This window comes from Ascaphus truei, chromosome 15 (genome assembly GCF_040206685.1).
Source record: "Ascaphus truei isolate aAscTru1 chromosome 15, aAscTru1.hap1, whole genome shotgun sequence".
In the NCBI taxonomy this organism is placed as follows: domain Eukaryota; kingdom Metazoa; phylum Chordata; class Amphibia; order Anura; family Ascaphidae; genus Ascaphus; species Ascaphus truei.
In genome coordinates, this window is record NC_134497.1 from 11,022,815 (window position 1) to 11,047,476 (window position 24,662).

Here is a 24,662-nt window from a genome sequence, read left to right on the forward strand (position 1 = left end):
TTTTAAAGTTTGAAAAAAGTTTGATTTTGCCTCGGGGGAAAAAGGCCTATTCATTTTCAAAAATAGATTCTGTAGCAAAATTGAACCCTTTCCTTATACATTTTTGCTTGAAATGTTTGATTGAACTTGTAACAATTCGCTCAACTCTTCTTAAAAAAATTCTGTGTCACGCAGGTGACGCCTGCGCAAATAAACACTCCAAAAGATTCTCCGACATCCATAGAGCTGATGCTCAGGTTCTCACTGGACATGGGTAAATCAGCCCAAATCTGTTTCCTGGATTTCCCCCCCCAAAATCCGTTCCGCGGTGTAAAATCCACAAACAGATTTGGTCGGTTTTAATCGTCGCGGATTCATCAAAAACCGCCATTGGATACAACCTGTGGACAGATTGGTAGAATCAAATCCACAGAGTCAGCAATCCGTTGGCAGATTCTTAAAAATCCATCAACAGCTCGCGGAATCCGAGATTCAAAAAATACATTTTTTGAAATCAGCAAAAACACGAATCGCCCTTTTTGAGATTGATCCGCTGAAGTCTGCAGACCAAAGGAACCGGCCAATCCGCTGCGGATCCAAATCTGCCAAAAAACCTTCAACATCTAGGGCTCACAACAATTGTTCAATAGCATGTAGTATTAATAAATCGCTCGGAAGACGGGAATTTCACATACTGGAGGCTTCATGCAGGAGACGCTGCGGAGAGGCCGCTGATTTGGGATTGAGAATGCAGAGGTTACTATCTCCTATATACAGCTAAACCCCGTTATAACGCTGTGCTTGGGGTCCAAAGAATCACATCGCGATATAAGCGGATCGCATTAGTAATAATGTACAATTGTGTGCATTGTACAATAAAGTATTTAAGACACCAATAATCGTGTTGTAAAGTATTCATAAATATGAAAATTGGGAGCCACGCTTACATCATGTTATAAGCGGATTCGCGTTTTAACGGATCGCGTTATAACGGGGTTGAGCTGTATTTTGGAAAGCTATTTATCTGTTCGCTATGCATTCAGACACCTCTTAAGATATCGAAACCACATTTTGCATGGTGCTTCCTGAGATCACGGAGCAGGTGTCTGCCTGTTTGGATACAATTCGATACTTTCTATTTTGAATTCTATGACTTAGAACAATTTCTTGAAGCAAGTCAGCCACTGGGTGTTGTACATGGTAGGCTGTGTATCTGGCACGTGACATCATAATGCACATAGCCTGGTGGCAGATAAGGAGAGTCAGATGGCTATTACGTTTACACAGAAAGCAGACAAAGAAAGAAAGAGAGGAAGTCAGTTGGCAAGTGAGGAAAAAACAAGAATGATGGAGAAGGGGAGAGAGACGAAAAGAATTGGGGACATCATAAGGTATTAAAGGACAGTGGTGGGAGGGAGACAGATGAGGGGAAGGAGAGAGAAGAGGGGTGGAGGGAGAGGTAACGGGTTGAGAGGAGAAGAGGAGGGATAAAGTTGGTTTCTAAGAATTCCTGAGCAACGATGAGTACTTTCAGCTACTTATTAATAATGTACAAACCATATACAGGCATACCCCGGTTTAAGGACACTCACTTTAAGTACACTCACGAATAAGGACATATTTTCAATAGCCCCATACCCCTGTGTCCATACACTCGTATCGCGAGTCATGGACACTTATTCTGCCCTACAGACCGCCGTAGTAGTGACGCGCTAGTTCCCCTCGCCCAATAGGCAAACACCAGCTCGCGCATGCACCTGTCAGCACGTCCTGAACAGCAATACCGGCTCCCTACCTGTACCGAAGCATCGATAAGTGGGAAAAAGGCAGCGCTTCACTTTAAGTACATTTTCCCTTTACATACATGCTCTGGACCCATTGCGTACATTAATGCGGGGTATGCCTGTATATGCTGTGACCACTCCATTAAAAGCAGCTGATATGTTTGCAAGACAGAATAAAGCTCTCGATTGAGGATATTGGTGGTGTTTTGTGGATTCAATCAGAATCGAATGAAGGCATGTGCATTATTACACATTGAGTAAGCGTAATATTTACTTGCCTGCGCTGGATTGTAGCTCCGTGGGACGCTGCTTTGTAATCCTGCATTCTGTTCCACTGTGACGCTTGGCACTTGCGTTTCCTCTGCCTGGATTTCAAGAGGAAGTTCAACCTGCACTTTCTTTTCCGGCTTAAACATCCTGTCGAAAAGGCTTATTTCTTTGGGTTTGGAGGGTGTGGCTTCCACGCCCGTGGAATTTGAGGTCGTTGGAGGTTGATCAGTGGGTGCAGATGGAGGTGCCGGATTTTGGTCCTTGTTTCCCACTATTGTTTTGTTGTCTTTTTGACCTTGGATCATGAGAGGCTCTTCTGTAGGCATCTCTGACCCTTCTTCAGGTCCGATGGCTCGGAATGTAGTGCGCCCGGGGGAAGGTTGCGAAACAGAGAGTCTAAAACGAGATTTAGCCGCTGGCACGGGGGGCTTGGCCTCATTCCCATTGGCAATGGGACTTATCACAATTGTCTTCTGGGAAGAAATGATCACCTGATCCCGCTGGACCATTTCTTTTGCATCCACTGAAAGAGCAGAAAAGAGTCAAATAAATCAACAAGGAAAGAAAATCACAGTTCACTTGATCCATTGAATTTAGTGGAGCCTGAAATGCATTAATCGCCAACCATGTGTAGAGATCTAGAGACGGGGGAAATATCTTAACGTTCTTTCAGGTTTTTCTTTCGCATTTTTGAAAAATGAAAAATTTCCCTAAATTTAGAATTTTTCTCATTTAGAAATATTTGCTTATTTTCCAAATTGTCAGTATTTGTATAATAATTCTAATAATAAAAACAAATTGTGAATATTCGAAAAATGCTAAAAAAAATCAAAAAAAAATTCAAAGTTTGCTGCAAATTGGAATTTTGGGTAAACATTTGCCCATCTCTTCTTAGTTCTAAGCGTAGTATACTAGACAGAAATACAATAAAATATGGCATACAGTAAATCAAATAGCTTTGGGTAGAGGGATTTCCAGTCGCAGATAACAGGCGCTTATCTAATATGCTGTGAAGTTGTTTTCCTCTTCTCTTGCAAAGCCAGTATAACCATCCTCACACTGCTGAGAACCGAAAGGTCAAAACAGCTGTCTGCGAGAAGGGTTACCGGCTCTGCACTTCTGTAACCCTGGCTGTGCTGAAAAGCTGTGTAGGGGTGCCATGTTAAAGTGGATATGAAGTTAAAGTTGACACTGTTGATTGTAATTACCCAGAATCCCTGGCTGCAGAGGAAGCACTGTATGATAAGAGATAATGTGATAAGCAGGGTTGCAGATCTGTCTGTGTGAATGCGCTCACTATCGGGGTTGCCACCACTCCGGGTTTGACCCGCAGACTACGGGTTCCGGGCGCTTATCTCCAGGTGGCGGCATCTCCCATCATCTCTCTGCATCTCCCCCTGCAAATCCTGTCAACATGGCTTCGTGACGTCAAATGGCGCGAAGTTGCCATGACAATGGGACGGTATGTGACATTACTGCGTCACGTGGTGTTATCATGACAACGGGGCGTCACGTGATGCCTCAGTGCCATAAGGCGCCCGGTTGTCATAGCAACTTGACGCAGCTTGACGCCGAGACGTCGCGTTGTCATGGCAACGCACAAAATTTGACATCGAGGAGCCATGCCGATTGGAACTCGCCGGAGGGAGTTGCCGGGAAATCTCACCGCAGGTAAGATAAATACATGCAAAAATGTTTCTTGCAAAAAGTCTCCTGGTTAGCCTTCAATAGAAAGTGGCAACCCTGCTCACAAGTGATATTCTAATTTGCTATTTATCTTCACCAAAGACTTCTTGCTGCAACCTTAGGGTACCTGGCAGATAAACCTGGCACAACCCCCCCCCCCCCAAAAAAAAATACAGATTTATCAAAGGAAATATCCAATTGAGAGCAACATGATTTTTCTTTCTTTGATTCATGTGCTGTTTTTTTGCAGCAGTTTTGCTACATAAATCTGACCCAGTCACACCCTTTGTTAATAAAATCTATATGTAGATAGCAAAGTCAAATACGCTGAAACCGCAACATGACTTCTATTTGCAAAGCACAGGAGGGACAGACCATGCCTTCCTGCCTTCCAGCGCTATAATATGCAACCGAATCACCATATTGTAATCCGCGGAACTAGGTTACACTAACAGCTGGGAGTCAGCCAGGGTCACGCCTGTTTCTTATTTTCACTTGAAGGCATGTGAAATAAAAGGGACGTGGAAAACGGGATGGAAATGTTACATGCTGACGTTAGTGAGACAGGGTTGTTTCTTTAAGAGCAGGTATAACAGGTCTTAAACATGTTAAGAGTTATTAAAATCTCAACATTATTACCTGATCCACTTATATTCCCCACCAATTAGATTGTAAGCTTTCAGGAGCAGGGACTCCTCTTCCGAAATGTTACTTTTGTGCCTGAAGCACTTATTCCCATAATCTGTAATTTGTATTATTTGTTATTTATATGATTGTCGCGTGTATTACTAATGTGAAGCGCTATGTACATCAATAGCGCTATATAAATAAAGACATACATACACACATACATAAAGATTCAGAACACGTTATATATATATATATATAATATGTATATAAAACATTATTTCATATAGCGCTTTTCTCCCAATGGGACGCAAAGCGCATCACAATTACAGTATAGTGTGCACTATGCAGCAGTGGCAGATTTAAAAATATGTTGCCTTTAGGCATTTACCGCGTGCCGCCCTCCTCCTCCAGGGTCATTTGACGTGACGCCGTGTGACGTCACATTGCCGGCCACGCATGCGCGATCTGCGCTGACAAGTGACAATCACACATACGAAGCCGGCACTTGCCAGCAGCTGGTGTGCGTGCACCAATAGCGCATGCGCCAATCGTGCATGCGCAAATCATGCATGCCCTGGGCCTGGGTAATGGGAAATCCATCGCAGGTTAGTAGCATTGTACATAGGATTTTTGCAGGCGCTGTCCCTGCCCAGGTGAGCTTGCAATCAGCGGCGGATTTGAAGATCTGCCGCCCCTAGGCGCTTACATGTGGCGGCCGCCTCCTCGCTGCCGTCCTCTTCCTTCTGCATCGCAGAGTCAAATGATGTTGCGGACGTCTCCAATGTGACGTCACACGCCATCGCTTTGCCATGGTAACGTGGCATCATCACGTCACTTGACATCGCAACGCACCTGATCTCAGTCGCGCTATTAGAGAGGGTTGGGGGTTCCTTACAATGCATCTGATCTCAGACACTCTATTAGAGAGGGTTGGGGTTCCTTACAATGCATCTGATCTCAGACGCGCTATTAGAGAGGGTTGGGGTTCCTTATAATGCATCTGATCTCAGGCGCGCTATTAGAGAGGGTTGGGGTTCCTTACAATGCATCTGATCTCAAACACGCTATTAGAGAGGGTTGGGGTTCCTTACAATGCATCTGATCTCAGACGCGCTATTAGAGAGGGTTGGGGTTCTTCCGAATTTCACAATACTGTATAATTATAGAGTTTCTTAATCAAAAACACTGAATCTTTAATTCCTATTTAAAATATAAAGGTCACAAGGCATCATTTATCTCAACTCAGGCAAATCTTAGTTGATTGTAAACTGCCCAGGTGACCAATATATCACGCCTGTAAAATCTATATGCCCTGCTGTACCATATCAGCTTTATGAATACATACTAATTATAACAAGTGTGACACATTAAAAATGAATGTGGCAAACATAGCTTTGTTGTGTGTAGACGTGGCAATTCTCCAAATACTACACAGATACAATGCTGAATTTATCCCTCTGGCATTAGTCATACTTCGGAGATACAGATGGTGGGATCAGACTTGCACCCGGTAACCAAACACAAATATTTATACCTAAGCACAAAGACAAGAGGGTCACAAAAATACGGGTAAATAGAGATGAGGATAAAGGATCTGACGTTGAATCTCGCCAGCCCCTTGCCTGCTCTTTGGCTATCCCCAGTCCCCCCTCGCTCCCAAGTTCACTGCGCACTGTGACGCGTCATCCGGCAGGGGCTACGACCAGTTTGTTTTGTTTTTAGTTTGGCCGGTGTCGTGGCCCCGCCCACGCAGCCCGTTTTGGCCACACACCCCGTGCCTCAGAACGCCGCCTGCAGACCGCGGTATAGCGCTCTGCATGCGCCGTCAGGCTCGGATCTGCTAAACAGTGCTAAGTGTTAGTGTAATGTAACCTGAATGGGCCTTAATGTGCTTTAAGGCATAACATCAGTTTAGCAAACCTGGTCTTAAAGCAGTAATCCCTTCCAAATGTAGGTGTTTATTTGACAGTATTTGCACCGGATCGGGTTCCCTGGAGATATTTTCAGTTCCTCCCTGGAGACCCTACAGTCCCTCAGATTCTTACACTTGTTAGTACGGGTGCACTGTGGTTTTTGTTTTTTTTTAAGATGGCACCCTTGGTTATACAATACCAATGGATTCTAGAGGTCTGTGTTGTGGCAGCCATTTTGTTTCCCCCAGGGGATGGGAGGAGAACCATGGTACCAACTACTGTAATTATATGGTAAACCGGCAGATCCCTGGCACTAAAAAAATACCACGGTTCAGGTCTGGGAAATCCTTACTCGGTTCAAATATTGTAAAAAAATAAATAAAAACACAGAAAAAAACAAGCAGCCGGGATAGCTGCTTTAGGTAACAAGCCCCAAAGCTGACCGTTGTCTTTCTAAAAATCTGGTATGTTTTGTTGCAATGTGGATTTATCCTGAGTGAAGTGTTTCTTCTCAATCAATCAATCATGCCCCTGACGAAGTGACTGACGTCACGAAACGCTTAGGGTGGTTTCTATCTGGCTGAGACTTTGACATTCTCCCCCGGTAGCCCTATGTCCCTTCCAGACCCAGCCTGAGCTCTCTGAGTTCCCTGCTCCCTGCCCGGGTGCTTCCCCTGCCTTCGCGCTGCGGGGTGACGTCACCGAGTTATCGCGAGACCTTTTGGTCTGCGTGCATTGCCTCAGTGATCCCTTCGGTAGCGGCGGGTCCAGGCTCTCTCCTGCGGCACCCCTCACACACCTGGATACCTGTCAGTGTGACAGTAGTGGCCGTCCCGGCATCATGGATCTTTGGAGGCTGTGTTATATCATCTACCACACAGGCTTTGGTCTGAAGGACTGGACAGTTTTGCTACGGGCTTATACCTTTCAGCTTGCTGTAAGTAGGGTTTCAATTTTATCCCTACCGGATGTCATCGCCTTAATAGTGTCTCTAGCCCAACATTCATGCGTTTGTTGTTTCATTTATATATTTTTATTCATTTGCATTAAATTTGTAATTATTTTCTTGTCAATCTTTTCAGTGATTATTTGTTTATTGTTGTTTTTAGTTGCACTATGATCTTTTTCTTTTTTCTTTCTTGTTTTTGTCTTATTTGTTTGTTTGTCCTCCCATGAGACTTCAATGAAGATCCCTCCCTGGATTTCTCTTCAGCCATATTGGACTTTATATTTGGTCAGGTTTTATTTATATCTATTTTTGGAGGCACCGGTATTTTGTTTTTATTCTCAATCAATGTATCAAGGTACTAAATAGTGCAATGATTTTGTCTCGAATGCCTCATTGAAGCGGCAATCCAAGCCGGCCATTTTTTTTGTGTGTGCAAACCTTCCTTATTTTTTTAACATAGGATTGAAGCAGGGGTGTCTCCGGAGCTGAGCCCCATTCATTTCAGCTCTGGGGACCCTCTGTTTCCGGGGATACTTACCTACACCATAAGGGCCAGGCCGGCCTAAGGGCATGGCCCCACGCCTATGGGGGCCCCGTGCTCCCTCCTGTCAGGGCCGGGAGCCAACTTTCACCTGGCCGGAGGTGGGACCTGGAGGAGGGAGCGCAGGCCCCCAGACCAGCAGAGAGATAGGTGTGTGTCTAGAGGGGAGGGGGGTGGTGTGTTTGTGTGCGTTCGCTCTTACATTCTCCGCAGCGAGCCACCTCTGCAGCATCTCATTGCCATGGCAATGTGACGTCACATGACGCCGCGATGTTGCCAGTGGAGGGCTGTTGGTCTAGGTAAGTTCTGCCCTTTTTTTGTTACAGGAGCCCCGCTTCCAGCGTGCTACTTTGGGCCCCGCAAATCCTAAGGCTGTCCCTTGGGCCCAGTAGCCGGCTAGCAGGGTTCACGTAATGGCGGAGTTTCAAAGCTCTCACGCCCTGTGGGCCAACAGGAAACTGTGACATCATCAGGTATTGGCCCATGTGATGCGCAAGCTTAAATTTTGCCAAGATACCATCACCCCCTTTGGAGGTCTGTATCTCGGGAACCTGGAGGTCCCCGGAGCCGAAATTGCTCTGAGTATGGGAGCGGTTATATATTTAGCGTCTTTTATTTTTGCTGTATAAAGCAAATTGGACTCTGTAAAAATATATGCACCTGGATTGAAAACTGGTTAAAGGACAAACAACAGAGGTGTCATAAATGGAACTTTTTCAGGTTGGGCTAAAGTTGTGAGTGGAGTACCTCAGGGATCGTTACAGGGCCCCCTGCTTTTTAACTTGTTTATTAATGACCTTCAGGTTGGCATCAAGAGCAAAGTCTCCATCTTTGCTGATGATACTAAATTGTGTAAGGTAGTAGAATCAGAGCAGGATTGAAAATTTCTCTCTAGAAGGACTTGGAGAGACTGGACACGTGGGCAGGTAAATGGCAGATGAGGTTTAATACAGATAAATGTAAGGTTATACATTTGGGATGCAAGAATAAAAAGGCAACATACAAATTAAATGGGGATAAATTGGGGGAATCCTTGATGGAGAAGAATTTAGGAGTGCTTGTAGACAGCAGGCATGAGTAAGACCACACCTTGAATATGGAGTACAATTTTGGGCACCACTCCTTAGAAACGACATTATGGAACTAGAGAGAGTGCAGAGAAGAGCCACCAAATTAATAAAGGGGATGGACAATCTAACGTATGAGGAGAGGCTAGATAAATTAGATTTATTTACATTAGAAAAGTGGCATCTAAGAGGGGATACGATAACTATATATAAATAAATTCGGGGACAGTACAGGGAGCTTTCAAAAGAAATATTCAACCCATGTGCAGTACAAAGGACTCAGGGGCCATCCCTTAAGGTTGGAGGAAAGGAGATTTCACCAGCAACAAAGGAAAGGGTTCTTTACAGTAAGGGCAGTTAAAATGTGTAATTCTTTACCCTTGGAGACTGATGGCAGATACAATAGATTTGTTAAAAAAAAGGTTGGACATCTTTTGAGAAAGGAAAGGTATACAGGGATATACCAAATACGTAAATATGGGAAGGATGTTGTTCCAGGGATTAATCCGATTGCCAATTTATGGAGTCAGGAAGGAATGTATTTTTCCCCTTATTAGATATCATTGGTGTAATGCATGTATGCGCGCAGACCTGGCCAGTCCCCAGTACTGAGGTGGGTAAGGGTATAACACGCACCCACAGCAGTGAGGGCGTGCCCGGAGTGTGGTAAGTTGCGTTGCCGGGCCTGGTGAGAAAAGGGTTAACCATATACTTGCTGAGTCCGGGGTACCAGAAGTCGGAGGGTTAATGTCCAAGAGCCAAGGGTCAGGGGCAGGAGAGAGCAGCATGGTGATGTCCAAAGCAGAGTCCAGGAGTAGCGAGGTACACGTAGTAAAGCCGAGCCGAGATCAAACCAAGGGAATCCAAACAGAGGCAGGAACAGGAACAAGGAGCTGGAACAGAGAGCTAAGCACAAGGTACTGCACACAGGAGCCACAGAGAAGCTATGCTGAGCGACGACGGAGAGGGCAGACTGAGGTAATAAAGGAGGAAGGACCAATGGTAGCAAGGGGAGGAGCGGAGGCCTGTCTGAGTGAACGCAGGGATAGGTCCAGGAGGGAGGCAGGGGTGTGATAGCTAGTAATGGCCTGCAGCCGATGAGGGGTGGCGCCAGCAGCACGGGAGGGCAGGCAAGAGGATCGGGTGCGCGCGCCTTCTGTAAGGCTGCCGTGCGCGCGCCCCGATCGCGTGCATGCAAATGCGGCGTGCGCCGCAGAGCAACGGCTCGGCGTGGAGGAGGTAAGCTGCTGAGAGAGCGGAGAAGCAGGGCAGGAGGCTGCCGTGGAGCTAGAGGTGACGGGGACTCGCTGAGAGGCGCGTGTCCCCTGATCAGTTACAATTGGATGATATGACTCTGGGTTTTTTTGTTTGCCTTCCTGGATCAATAAGTAAGTATAGATATAGGATAACATATCTGTTGTCTAATTTTAGCATAGGTTGAACTTGATGTCTTTTTTCAACCTCATCTACTATGTAACTATGTAACTATGTAACTATGTAATACATTGACTAAAAGGTTGATTTGAAACTGAAAGCGAGCCATTTGGTGAACCCTGGGAAGCAAGATTTTGCTGACCGGTCACGGGAGAACGAATCGATCAACAGCTTAGGTAATTAGTTTTCAATAAAGGTAAGAAAAGGCTACATATATTAAAGCGAAGAATAGTGTACGCTGCTTGGACTCCCTCTTTAACCCTACGGGACAGGGGTTCATTATGCCTCGAAAAATTCCATGCGCGGCGCTGCGTACACTGCCATCGCTATATAAGAAAATAAATATAGTTGATGCCTATAGATAAGACACATACTTTCACTCTGTGTCAGGATATATCTGCTATGGAATGAAGGCGAAGTTACAGTATCTATACAAGAGGGCAGTCCAGTCTCCAGCTCACACCCTCAATACACACAGAAATGTTGACATAACACAGAGAGACGGTCGCGCCCGTGATGTGATAAATTTTGCAGTCACAGAACAGCTGCAGGCAGTGCAGAATATTCTTATGTTTGCATATGTCACTCTGTCCATGGATGTAAGTGTCACCTGCAGCCACTCCACCAGTTTAGGGGTAGATTACTTTTTGTGTTGCGTTATCTGCATTTTACATATCAATATCCGTAACGTCTATCCCCAAAGGGTATGCCTGCGATGAGGCGTCAGCGCTGACCACTTTCTTGATAAGTAGACCCTCATGAGATGGTGCCCCAATCAGAACTATTGCAGTTGAATTAATCAACTCACCGATGTTCCTTTCCGATAGTATACACATAGAGTAGACGTTTAAAAATGGTGTCCAACATGACTCAAGCATGTTACCTTCTACTTGATGGTATTCCGACCCCGAAAGGACACAAAAACTGACATTTCCTTTCTAAATTGTGGGACTTTTTTGACGCCAGTTAATGGACATTGATGCAACATAAAATAGATGCAAATAGTGCCCGGTGTAGACTGGTTTCCATCCCCCGAGATTCATGCAAAAACATAGGGGAGACATCTTTTAAAGGGTACATTCAGCTTTGGATTTTTTCTGCCCCCAAATGGTTTCACTGCCTAAATTCTGATTAATTTCCCCCAAAAATACCTATATCAGTTTGGTTATCCAATAAATGTAGCCATTGGCACATGCCGGCATTGTTGGGGGGACCGCTCTTACCACAGTCGTTCCCTTTCATGGAATGAATTGGTGGAGAATTTTGAAGGCTGGCGGGTCCATTCTGAAGTTCAGTCGCCAACTAAAACAATGAAGAAAGACGGTCCTTGTTAAGGCTTAGCACCGTTTAGAAAAGCTGTGCTTTGGTGTAACGTCAACATACTTCCAATGGAAAATTATTGTTAACTCAGCAGCGCCAGCTACGCTGACACATTTAAAACAATATATATTACAGGGGACACAGAAATGAAGGACACTGGTCTCTAGCTCTGCCTCACTCGTTTCATTTTCGCACCTATAGAATACGCATACAGTTGTTTCCATGGCTGGTTTAGGAAGGGTGGAGTCTGCCTTTAAGATAGGAATGAGGAAGGCCGAATCAGCTATTCGAACTCTGTTTCTAAACCACTGACTCATTTAACAATAGACACACTGACACATGCATTCATTATTCCCTTCGCCATCATGTTCTTCATACCCAGTAAACGGCTGTCTTTTCGTAGACGGTATGAAACTTGATAAACTAGTTTGCACATTTGATAGACACTTAAGGAATGAGTAGATTTTTACTCGTGCTATGTATAGTGGTAATACAGTGAATATTTTAAGGGCTTACTTGGTGTGTGTGTGTAGATATAGATAGATAGAGAGAGAGATAGAGAGATAGAGATATATCATATAATGTGTGAGTGTGTGTGTGTTTGTTTATATTGACCCATATAAGCTAAGCAGTCTTCTACTTTAGAATGCCTTTGGGCGCTGTTATACATAGACGTGAGGGGTACGGTTACCTTCAATGCCTTCTGGTAGAAGACTGCTTAATAAATATGGGCCTTTATATTTTATACAGTGTGTGTGTATACATACATATACATACACATGCATACATATTTGTACACACATGTTATTACATACCTGCTTAAATATTAAACTAATTGTTATAAAGCATTAATTATTAAGTGCTGCTTATTCTTGAAATCATGACTTTGGGGTCATTTGAAGGCTTTGAGCTCATGATAAGGGTCTGTGTCACATAGTTACCTCAGAATCACTTCCTGCAGTGTTCGGGCCTTCGTCTGCTCTCTCGTACAAGCTCATTTCATTGCCCATGATAACCGCTCTGTGGAAAGAGAAACAATTACTGGCGGGCCTTTAATAAGTTCTGAAAGCACGAAGCCTTTGGGAACCTATCAAGTTGGAAAATGGCGGTTTCACTTCGGCCACCCGTACCTGGAAAGATTAAAGGCTGGGGGGTTATTATTTACACGGGGAAGTATTCTTATCATAGCTCATCGTCACGTCCGCGGTGTTTTAATGAAGTGTTTGTTATAAACAGCAGTTTGATGTGTTTTGCATTCTGAAGTGTTTTCTAGTTTAAGGCCTGTGGGAATTCTTGGTAACCCAGTTTAATTAACCCCTTTGCTGCCAGAGGAAACGGCAATGTATTGTTTTGGAACACTAGCAATGCAGGGGTTAATTGAACGAATAGCCTGGAATGTTTACATTAGAGGGTCTCCGGAGCTGAAACGCATTAATTTCAGCTCTGGGGGCCCCCTAGTTCACTTGATACATACTGGTTACGATCCCCTCAAGGGGAAACAAAATGGAGTATTACATCTTCTGCGTCATGCGGGCCAATAGGCAGCTGTGACATCATCTGCCAAGGCTTCCTACTGGCTCACGTGTTGCAGGGGATTTAAACCTCCGTGAAGTATGGCCCCCTTCTCCGTTAAGTTTCTTGGGAAGCCGGGAGTTCCCCCAGAGCTGATATTAACCATGTTCCAGCAATGCTCCAGATTGGGACATGTCCCCCTATGTCCCTTCAGTATGCTGTGAAGCCATCCTCCCATTGCTTGGCAAGATTACAGCCCCATTTAAATAAATGGACATTAAACCTTCCTGAGAAACGGCCTCAGCAAACGGAATCTTGGTTTTTGCAGTCTACAGTCTTTATAATATTCATCTTTCTATACATTGTTCTAAACCCTCCTGTACCGGCTGGCATGATTTTGTGTGGTACCCATTTTAATGCACATTAGCGATGCACAAAACTGACCAAAACGGACTTTAAAAAGCTTAACAATCACACATTTCCAGCACAGTTTCTCCAACCAATCACAGATCAGTCAGGGTTCCAAAGTGACTCGCTAATATGTTAACACAGAGGTCTCTACTTTAGTCAACCATTTAAATATACTTTGCATATTTACATTTGTATATTTCCCTGGTGCCTCAGGTGCGTTCACAGGTATCTCTTCACGTGCTGTAAATATGGGGGGGGCATGTGACAGGGTGAATGAACGTCACCAGCCATATACCTGGCAAACATATGTCTAAGTTTGCAGTGCAGCAGTGATGAGGTTAACTTTCAGTGGAGAAGGGCTGCTTAATTAGTCTGACCCCAGCTGCATAATCAAGGTGTTTAAAACCCCCAGGCTACACACACATGTAAGCTAGCTGGTCAGGAAACAGGACTGAAAATACTGAAGAGATTACTGCTATAAGGTCTGTGTTGCAAAGTACATATGTGATGAACTGTCTGTTTCCTGCATGCAAAGGAGAAGATGCCTTGTTTTATAAGCTGAAGAGAAGCTATTTTGTTTTGTCTGCTAAAGAGAAGCTATTTTGTTTTGTCTGCTAAAAAGAAGCTATTTTCTTTTGACTGCTGAAGAAGAAGCTATTTTCTTTTTGTCTGCTGATGAGAAGCTATTTTGTTTTTGTGAGCTGTATGTTTTAAGGCTCAATAAATAAGCCTTATCAAGGGAACCCGCGTGTGTGGTTGCATGTACCCTGCAACAGGGCATATAAAGCCTCTTCCTGCCTTCTTCTCTCTTCTTCCTCCCTTCTTCCTCTCTCTTCCTCCCTTCTTCCTCTTCCTCCCTTCTTCTCTCTCTCTTCTGCCCTTCTTCCTCTCTCTCTCTCTCTCTCTTATTTTCTCTCTCTTCCTCCCTTCTGCCTCTTCCTCCATACTTCCTCTTCCTCCCTACTTCCTCTTCCTCCCTACTTCCTCCCTTCTTCTCTCTCTCTTCCTTCTTTCTTCCTCCCGCTCCCTTCTGCCCTTCTTCCTTTCTCTCTCTTCCTCCCTTCTTCCTCTTCCTCCCTTCTTCCTGTTCCCCCCCTTTTTCCTCTTCCTCCTCAAGGGTCTGGATCGGAGTTAGCATATTAATTGCATAGCAATGCCCATCGACTTAAAGCTGCAGTTCAAGCTGCCGTTTCTAAAAAAAAAAAAAAAGATCCCCCCCCCATTCAATATGTGCATCAATACTATCTGCATACTAACAAGTGATTAGCTAAGCTGCAGATCGATCCGTTCTCCTGTAATCGCTCGCTTGCGCAGGGTTATTTAATTCAGTTCTTGCACAGCATTTTGGGCAATGTTGTCCTGGAATATGATTGACTTAGCAGTTACAAGATGCAATTGGTGCACTGCTAGAGAGAGGGCGGGGCTCAAGAGCCAAAGCCTATCAGAAGGGGACGGGGCTGTCACTTTGGAAATCCTTCCTACATTAGAAACATTAAAAATGTCTTTAAAACATTTTTATTTTTTTAATGCTACAAGTAGTTTCTCATAGTACAGAACTGATTTATTTTAAAAAAAACACACCTGTAGGATATTGCTTCAACTGCAGCTTTCATGCTTAGTGAATTGCTGGCAAGCACAGTTGGTTTTTTTTGCACATGTTGCCTGCTTTTGCACCCAGATTCTATCTAGTGCTTTCTCCCATTCACTTGAAGAGGCTGGACTGATTGACGAGACACGACTTCTGCGCCTCTTCTGATGTTCTGACCAGAAACAGCAGTATAATGAAGATGAATTCACAGATGAACACACACAGCAGTGCGGAGTACTTGCTCTTGTTTACGAATGCGAGGAGATCCGATCGCCTAATTAAAATATTATGCAACTGAACGAGACATATTTATGTCACTAATTAACTTTAGCGCTGTCCAGCATTTTCTCTGCTAATTTATGTATGAAGACCATGATGTATTGCAGGAAACTGCCGAGTATTTCTACCACGCAGAACTTTATAACATCTCTGCCAATGCTGAACTGGAACTTTGACAATGTTATGTAGTTCAGGGGTGGTCAACTCCAGTCGTCAAGACCCCCCCCCCCCCCCCCAACAGGCCAGGTTTTAAGGATATACATGCTTCAGCACAGGTGGCTCAATCAGTCCCTGCGTCAGCACAGGTGGCACAATCGATCCCTGCTTGAGCACAGGGGTCCCGTATAATGCATCTGATCTCAGAAATGCTATTAGAGAGGGTTGGGGTTCCTTACAATGCATCTGATGTCAGATACGCTATTAGAGAGGGTTGGGGTTCCTTACAATGCATCTGATCTCAGCCGCGCTATTAGAGAGGGTTGGGGTTCCTTACTATGCATCTGATGTCAGACACGCTATTAGAGAGGGTTGGGGTTCCTTACAATGCATCTGATCTCAGACACGCTATTAGAGAGGGTTGGGGTTCCTTACAATGCATCTGATCTCAGACGCGCTATTAGAGAGGGTCGGGGTTCCTTACAATGCATCTGATCTCAGGCGCGCTATTAGAGATGGTTGGGGTTCCTTACAATGCATCTGATCTCAGACGCGCTATTAGAGAGGGTTGGGGTTCCTTACAATGCATCTGATCTCAAATGCGCTATTAGAGAGGGTTGGGGTTCCTTACAATGCATCCAATCTTAGACGCGCTATTAGAGAGGGTTGGGGTTCAGTAGAATATCACAAAGTAATTATAGGGTTCCTTAACCAAAAACGTTTGAAAACCACTCTGTTAAACTATAATAATTTTTAAGCCTTTAAATATAGTTAAGATTACATTACGAAATTTTTTCGGTTCTTCTCTGCGTACTTTTTTCTAATCTGGTTTTGATGGAAAACTAGCTGAAGGGCCCAGTCAAACTGGAAGACTCTGTTACTGCTGCTTTGACCCGTTGCTCGTCCCGTTACTGATGATGGATCGGAATAGGAGTCCACATCCTACAGACCCCGCTACAAAAACGAGCACCGAGATAGTGACGTACCTACTGTTTCATAGGGCTTCTGGGGCGTCTGACCCCATTACGTCTACAGGTGACCCAAAGGGTTAAGGAGAGACACGGGACATTGTGCATAGAAAACAAACTGGTAAATGAATCCCTTCAGTAGTGGAAAATCACATGGTGTTTTACTAGTGCGTGTTTACACTTTGGAAGCAGCGGCTCAGTGAGTAAAGACACTGACTCTGTAAACAACGACACTGAGTTTGAATCCCAAGAACCTGGTTCAAATCCTGGTGTCAGCACCTCTTGATCTTGGACATGTCACTTTATCTGTACCAAACATACACAGATTGTAAGCTCACCTGCGCAGGGACTGTGTCTGTAACATTCCTATGTGCTGCGCACCGCATATTACACTGTAATTGTGATGCGCTTTGTGTCCCATTTGGAGAAAATCACTATATGAAATAAAGTTATTATTCACCATTTTGACAGATTTGAATATTGGCTGTGATTATCATCTAGATCTTTAAGCAGTTGTGCCACCAGACCCAATTTCTTTTTACCAGGAAAGGAAGCAGGGTGTCCCCTGATCGGCATTGCGTTCATTTCCCACTGGTTCCCGATATACTTACCAGTATTGGTAGTGCCGGTACTTACGGGTCTTTAAATCCTCCACATGATATGGACCAATAGGAAGCCAAAATGGATGATGTTACACCTTCCTATTGGCCTGCATGACGTGGGAGGTTTAAAGCACCATTTCGTGCCACCCCAGAGGGGACGGTACCGGTCGGAAGTGTCTTGGGAACCACAGCATCCTCCGAGCTGGAAATAGCACATTATAACTCCAGTGCACCCCCTGCTTCCCATCCATTAACGTGCGTGCATGCACTGCAAGAACTGGCCTTTGTTATTCCACCAAATCTCCATCTTAGGAAAGCTCTAAGCTCTATCCAAACGGTGGTCAGACCTTCTCCGACACAGCAGACCTTTTTGTAACAAAGGCCCTCTTTACCCAACATCTCGGTGTCTTGTGTCCTATGACCATATCTCCAGGTATCTGTAGCATACAAAGCCACCTATCAGTTTTAGTTCTTCGGGGCAAAGAAGGGTGGGTCGCCCTGCTGGTCCTTTTTGCCATGTAGTAACAAAGGAGGGGGAGGGAGTAGGTAGTATGATACCTGATGAAGAACCCTGAGATGTTGGAAAGCTTGTAACATATCAACTACTTGTTGGTCCAAAAAAAGGTATCACATTTCCTACTCCCTCTCCCTCTTTGTTACTACAATTCATAGGGGGTTATTCATTGAAGTGCGATAGTGCCCATTGGAATATACCATAAGAACAGCGGCAGATTTGAAGATCCGCCGCCCCTAGACCCCTCTTGCCTGTGGCAGTCGCCTCCTTGCTGCCGCCCTCCTGCTTCCAAATCACGGCGTCATTTCATCAACAACGTCACGTTGTCGTGTCGCAATGGCAATGCGTCGTCATGATGTCATTTGACGTCTGCGGCGTCACTTGACACTGCAATTCGGAAGGAGAAGGAGGGGGCGGCAGCATGGAGGCTACCGCCACAGGCAAGGGCCTTCCCATTGGCCCGATAGTCTTGAGAGCGCGGCATTTGTATTTGGGGGCGGACATCTTTGCCACTCCAAAATGTTGCCGCCCTACGCCTTGGCCTAATGAGAAATACGCCACTGCATAGGAAAACTCCTATTGATTTGCGTTTCCGTGCGGCTGTGCTGAATTTGCAATAACACACTTTAATGAATAGCCCATTAGTTGCTACTGTGTTTAGAACGTGAGCTGATTCTAAAACATAAAGGGGAAGGGCAGTGGGAACAGCGCTATTGCAAAAAATACAAAAATGAGTGTCAATTTAAACAACTAATGCATATATGTAAACTCCTAAAATATTAAGGCCAAGGCTGCCAGGAAAAATAGGTGACACAAACCAAAAAATACACAATTAATAAAAATAAACCGGCGCCAAAATGAAATGGAAATCTGACCAAATGTAGTCCAATTCAAAGGGTTGGGATGAGTTCCATGGAAGTGTCCTCAAAGCAATCTCAAACAAACAAACATGTAAGACCACAACATAAAAGAGAAGAAAAAAAGAAGAGAAAAAAGATCATAGTGCAACTAAATACAAACAACAAATCACTGATATAGTATACAAATATAGACAGCAGTTTAATATATGATTAAAAAATACACATAAAAACAACAAACAAATGTTTGTTGGGCAGGGAAAAAAAATTCAGTTTTAGCCCTACTGGATGCCATCACTTTATTAGTGTGTCCCTGCCCAACAAACATTTGTTTGTTGTTTTTATGTGTATTTTTAATCATATATTAAACTGCTGTCTATATTTGTATACTATATCAGTGATTTGTTGTTTGTATTTAGTTGCACTATGATCTTTTTTCTCTTTTTTTCTTCTCTTTTATGTTTTGATTCTAAAACATGTCCTACGTTGCAAATACACCCAGTCAATACAAACTGGTTCCAGACCGTAACAAAGTGGGAGGAACTGGTTGGGATGGACCTTAAGTAAATCACTCCATTTCCATGTGCCTCGGGCACCAAACACTGAGCTTGTTTATCAAGCTCGACAAGTGACATTTTTGCTCTCAAGCTGATGCTCAGAAATGTATTGTGAACAAGCATCTTTAAGTTGATTGTTATTTGGGAAGGGTGTTATATGCAGCAATGTGAAGAATTATGAGCTGCACAAATGATATGGGAAGTAGGTGTGAGACAAACTTCTTTCTGCATCACTTAGATTGTAAGCTCTCCGGGGCAGGGATTTCCTTTCCTATTGTCTGATTTTATTTGTTACACTTATTGTTCTATAATTCCCGGAACTGTAACTCTTGTAAAGTGCTGAGTTCAGCTGTGGGCGCTATATTGAGATATACATACATACACATATCAGTGTAAGAATAACAATGAGCATGCTTCCATTATCTATTCCGCTCCAAGCAGAAAGAATATTTCACAGAACACTTTTCGCTAAGACAATTAGTCCCAATTCTGTCTAAATTCTGCATCGCACAGCAACAAATCTTATAAAAGCAAATAATGAAATGATCTTTTAGGTAGAGTTTAGACCAGGGATGCACAACTCAAGCCTCTCCAACAGGTCAGGTTTTCAGGATATCCCTGCTACAGCACAGGTGGCTCAGTCAGTACATGCTTCTGCACATGTGGCTCAGTCAGTCCCTGCTTCAGCACAGGGGGTTCAATCAGAGGCTCAGGGACTGACTGACCCACCTGTGCTGAAGCAGGTATATTCTGAAACACTGGGCTGTTGGGGGGGAGGGGCTGGAATTGGGCACCCCTGCCTTAGACAACCAAGTTCTCATTATCTGATCAATATATTTCCACAGTGCTGGAGAAAGTGACTCCATGAATGCAAACAAATAACGCCCTGAGTCAATTACATCTGGCGTGGAGCATTTTTTTTTTTTTTTAAACATAGAACATCGTATGAACCTGGAGGAACACGTGCCAACAGCCTGTGTCAGTACAGTGACTGTAGATTGCAAGCTCTTTGGGTGAGGAATTCCTTTACTATTTAGACCTTGTTCCGTATTGTATAACTATTTCCCCTTTGCTGATGGAGTCTGCAATGCATTGCTCTGCAAGGTGTTACAAGTCCTCTGGCAGCCGAGGGGTTAACTCGCCTATGTGTTTTGCTCTACATGAAAGCAGTGGGTAACACTGCGGCTTTAAGTACTTGTGCAGGGTGTAACATGAGAATGCACATGGATTAGATTTCCCTTTTAGTCCGAATACATTAGAATACAAATGGACTGACCAAACCTGCAGTATAAGATGAATCAACACTGTGGCTCATTTAAAAATCACAGCTCCCATCCTCTAAGCTCTGAACAATGTCGGGCCAACTGTTCATCAGCCAGACACTGCAGCCACATGATCTACCCAATGAAATCCCCCAACTGGGTCAGAACCAGTGCAAAAAGAACACACATTTATTACAGAAAATGAAACCACTTGAAAGCACCGGGAGGTTTGGCTTTGTTCTGATGCAAGTGCTTTTTCCTTACTAATATGTCTTCCTATATTGTTTAAAGTATCAGTGCCATTTCTGTAGCCACTCTGTTAAAGGTCCGTGGTACTATAAAAGCACATCCCGGGAGAAGGAGCGGCTCAGTGAGTAACGACACTGACTGGCACTGAGTGTGAAGCAGGGGAACCTGGTTCAATTCCCTGTGTCGGCTCCTTGTGACCTTGGGCAAGTCACTTTATCTCTCTGTGCCTCAGGCACCAAAAAACATAGATTGTAAGCTCCACGGGGCAGGGACCTGTGCCTGCAAAATGTCTCTCTAAAGCGCTACATAAAACTAGCAGCGCTATACAAGAACAAACAATTATTATTATCTCAATCACAAAAGTCAGAAATGATGGTCATCGGCTGGATAAAGTCCTGTGCCCGATCTGACTGATCACCATTAGTGAGCTTAAGTTCCGTGGCCAAGATGCTCTGCGTTAGTGATATCTTTTTTGCCACTGTGGCCCAGTATTGCACTACTGGCCTTTTGTGTGTAAGTGCTGGATCGGCACTATCATAGTTTATCGAATAAGGACCTTCATCAGTGCTGAAGTGGGCAGAAATACATCTCCAGGACTGAATGGCTGGGTAGAGACCTTTCATTGCAAGAAGTGAATCAAGGGACAAACCAAGCCATGAATATGTATCAAGAGCAGCTATCTTACCTTGTGATGCCTTATAGGCTGGTGTTCTCTGCAGTCCCTATCCCCTCCCAATGGATATATTCACATGCAGGTCCTATGCCAGTGCTGGGCTCCTCCAGTTTTTGCTCTTTGCAACACCTGCATGATAACACACTGGGAGGGAGTAAGTAAGGGGTGGAGCGCAGACAGACTGCACTCTGCCTATAGTTCAGTGCGATGGGGGGAAAAAAGGGTTTCACTTTCACAGGTTTTTGCAACATAAGACATAACTACCAACAGTACAATAATAACTTTATTTCATATAGTGCCTTTCTCTCAATGGGACTCAAAGCATTTCACAGTTACAGTATAGCACACAGTTCTCAGCATTGCACATCAGATTGTTACAGACATAGTCCCTGCCCAGGTAAGGTTACCGTCTATGTTTTTGGTGCCTGAGGCACAGGGAGATAAAGTGACTTCTCCAAGGTCACAAGGAGCTGACACCGGGAATTAAACCAGGTTCCTCTTATTCAAACCCTGTGCTGTTGGTTGCCGTCAGTGCCTTTACTCACTGAGCCGCTCCTTCAGCCCCCTGCTATGCCAAAAGCAAACGTTTTAAAAAAACACCTGAAGGAATCAAGAAGAACAAGTAAACTGTTATAATATATCCACTCTTGCCATATATTAATGAGTCACCTGCTTGTAATTTTGGAAATCCGGCTGCACTACTAGTGCTGCTGACTATATCTATGTAGAGCCTGATACGGTATTCTGTCATTCCTTGGATGAGAGCCTCTTGTGATGCCCTGCAGCAAGTGGGCCAGAAGGTGAGATAAATCAAGGCAAAGCAACGTTTGCTTTGATACACAGCACCATTTACTGCCTCCCTCTGGGGCAAATCTTACATAGTTACATATTACATAGTAGATGAGGTTGAAAAAAGACGTACGTCCATCAAGTTCAACCTATGAAACAAAATACAACCAAGTTAATAATAATAATATTTTTCTTATATTGCACATTACATGGAATTTTACAGGCACAAAAGTATCTGACAATAAAATTATTGGTGCTCGAGACCGGGAGATACAGTAACTTGCCCAATGTGAAAGGGAGAGCTGATACCGGGATTTGAACTGGTTTCGCCAACTTCAAAGGCAGTGTGATATTACAGGTTCCTACGTATGGTGCCGATTGTTAGCTGGAAAAGTGAAGTCCCTTGTGGTGTTTTTCTTGGCACAGAGACAATGTGGGGAGTGTCTATAGGAGAATTTATAAGGTGTAAAGTGTACGTATCAAATTATTAGGTAAGGGACATTGGAGCTCAGTCTCTACTGTTCATGTGAGTCCCTTCCTAAGAATTTGATACATCTCATTACAATCCCCGCCCCCTATTGGCACTCCATAATGTGCATTGCTAGCTGAGATATAGGAGTTGGTGCTAATATATGGAACATGACATTCCCTATGTTGGCCACAGTTTTTCTCCAAACTTGTAGTCCCAAATGACACTGTGACATCTTCTATTAGAGAATTAGCTGTATCGTTTTCTCCTCCAATTGGGATACCATTCCCCAATAACAGGACAGATGATCGATGTCACTAAAGACACAGACCGTGTGGGACACATACTCGAGATGTTCCTGCAAAGTGAAACCTTTAAAGCTGCAGATCAAGCAATATTCTACATGTGTGTTTTTATTAATAAATCAGTTCTGTATTATGAGAAAATACTGGTAGCATTTAAAAAACAAAAAAACAACTCTGAATGACATGTTTAATGTGTTATAATGTTTCTATAACAACCATTTACAAAGTCACATCCCCTTCCTCTTCTGAAACGGGCTCTGGCACACCCCTTTTTGAGCCCTGCCCTCTCTCTAGCATTGCACCAATTATATCTAGTGACTGCCTGGTCACATGATCTTCCCCACAGAACTTTGCATCTTTGGCCCTTTTCTGCTGCACGGACAGCCATTTAGTGAACCCCCAAGCCGAATCTTCGCTGATCGATCACAGGAGAACGGGTCGATTGACAACTTAGCTAATTACTTATCATTGTGTGGATTGTATTGGTGCGCATATTAAAGGGGGAAAACGGCAGCTTGGTCTGCTGCTTTAAGCCATGTCACTGATTTTGTACCATTTAACATTTTCTTTGTGTAAATCAGTATTCAATCAATGTAACCCTTTCTCCACCAGAGAGGACCATTAAAAGTATATTTCAAATGTTATTCATAGATCCAAAAACCTGTAAACTCTAATCTACGAAAAGGCCATTTGGGCTGTTTTTTTTCTCAGCTGAAAGTCCCCATTAAAGTCTACTGGGACTTAAATCGGGAAACGACCTCACCAGATGCTTCGATTGATATAAAATGTACCCCTAGATAACATTGCATATAAGCTTCATACTGCAGTAGTTAGGGACACAACTGAGCAAAGAATACAGCGAAGATTCCAATATTGCAGTCACCAGGGCCGCCATTAAAAAAACGCCCAATGTTGGCCATGCAGTGGCCCAGAGAGCTCAGGTCAAAATGGTAAAGTACAATTCAAAAGTGCGGGGAAACAGTTTCAGGCGAGGAGAATCCTGCTTGTGCAGCCAATACAACATAGACTGTTCTGACTCAAGCTCCCTGTGGCAAGTGAGTAGAGGCAGGCATCTTAACTCAATCTCATATACCAAGCAAGGGAATCTTTTTATTTGCTGAAGTGTTTATTGGGTCAACAACAGTACACATAAAAAGGAGGAAAGGTACTGAAGGAAAACACTGGGGCATGGGAGTAATGGAGGAGAAAAGGGAGCTAGGATGGCAGTGGGATAATGCTAGGGAAATGGGGTGGCTTACTAACAGAGATAGGTAAATTACGATAGCTTTTAACAGAGGAGTAGGTGAGGTGATTGCTCCAAGATGGCTGCTGGATCTAAATAAAGTATGCTGGCCTGGACTAGCAGGAAATACAGTCAGGCTATGCCAACTAGAAGGGGGAGGAAGGAACAGCTCAACTAACTAAGAAGTACAGGGGGGTTGCCAGGGGAACAGGCTGGGAAGCCAAGGGGAAGCAACAATGTAACAACATTACACTGAGGAGTGATGGCTGCCTCAGAATAGGGAAAATATACAGAGGTTCCAGAACATAGACCAACAATGTATTTATTTATTTAAAGTGCAGGTCTCCTCTAAGAAAGTAGATCTCTACTCACAAGTTCATCATGCAATTGTCCATTTAATGTAACAGCGAAGATCAGTGGAAAGACAGTGTTTCAGGTCCCATATGGATGAAAGGTCCATGTGGGACCTGAATCAATGTCTTTCCACTGTTCTTGGCTGCAACATTAAATGGGGAATGGCATTATGAACTTGTGAGTAGAGATCTACTTTGTATCTCGGCCAAAATGGTAAAGTACCAGAGAGTTGCACGGTGAAGCATGTGATCGAGATGGACATGGACAGGGAAAGCAGAATGTAGACAAACAAAATGTTTAT

At 44.0% G+C, this 24,662-nt stretch overlaps 1 protein-coding gene across 25 annotated transcripts in view; it reads right to left on the reverse strand.

Annotated features, from left to right (window-relative positions):
* BCAS1 (brain enriched myelin associated protein 1) overlaps window positions 1-21,351 on the reverse strand; it is an 80,139-nt gene extending 58,788 nt beyond the window's left edge. For all 25 annotated transcript variants that reach the window (XM_075571582.1, XM_075571576.1, XM_075571574.1 and 22 more), the window contains exons 1-4: window positions 21,214-21,351; window positions 12,515-12,593; window positions 11,477-11,555; window positions 2,042-2,556 (exon numbers count right to left, since the gene is read on the reverse strand). In XM_075571582.1, the coding sequence (XP_075427697.1) occupies window positions 2,042-2,556; window positions 11,477-11,555; window positions 12,515-12,583 (663 nt within the window). In that variant the 5' untranslated portion in view covers window positions 12,584-12,593; window positions 21,214-21,351. The remainder of the gene's footprint in view (window positions 1-2,041; window positions 2,557-11,476; window positions 11,556-12,514; window positions 12,594-21,213) is intronic.
* Window positions 21,352-24,662: the final 3,311 nt, after the last annotated feature.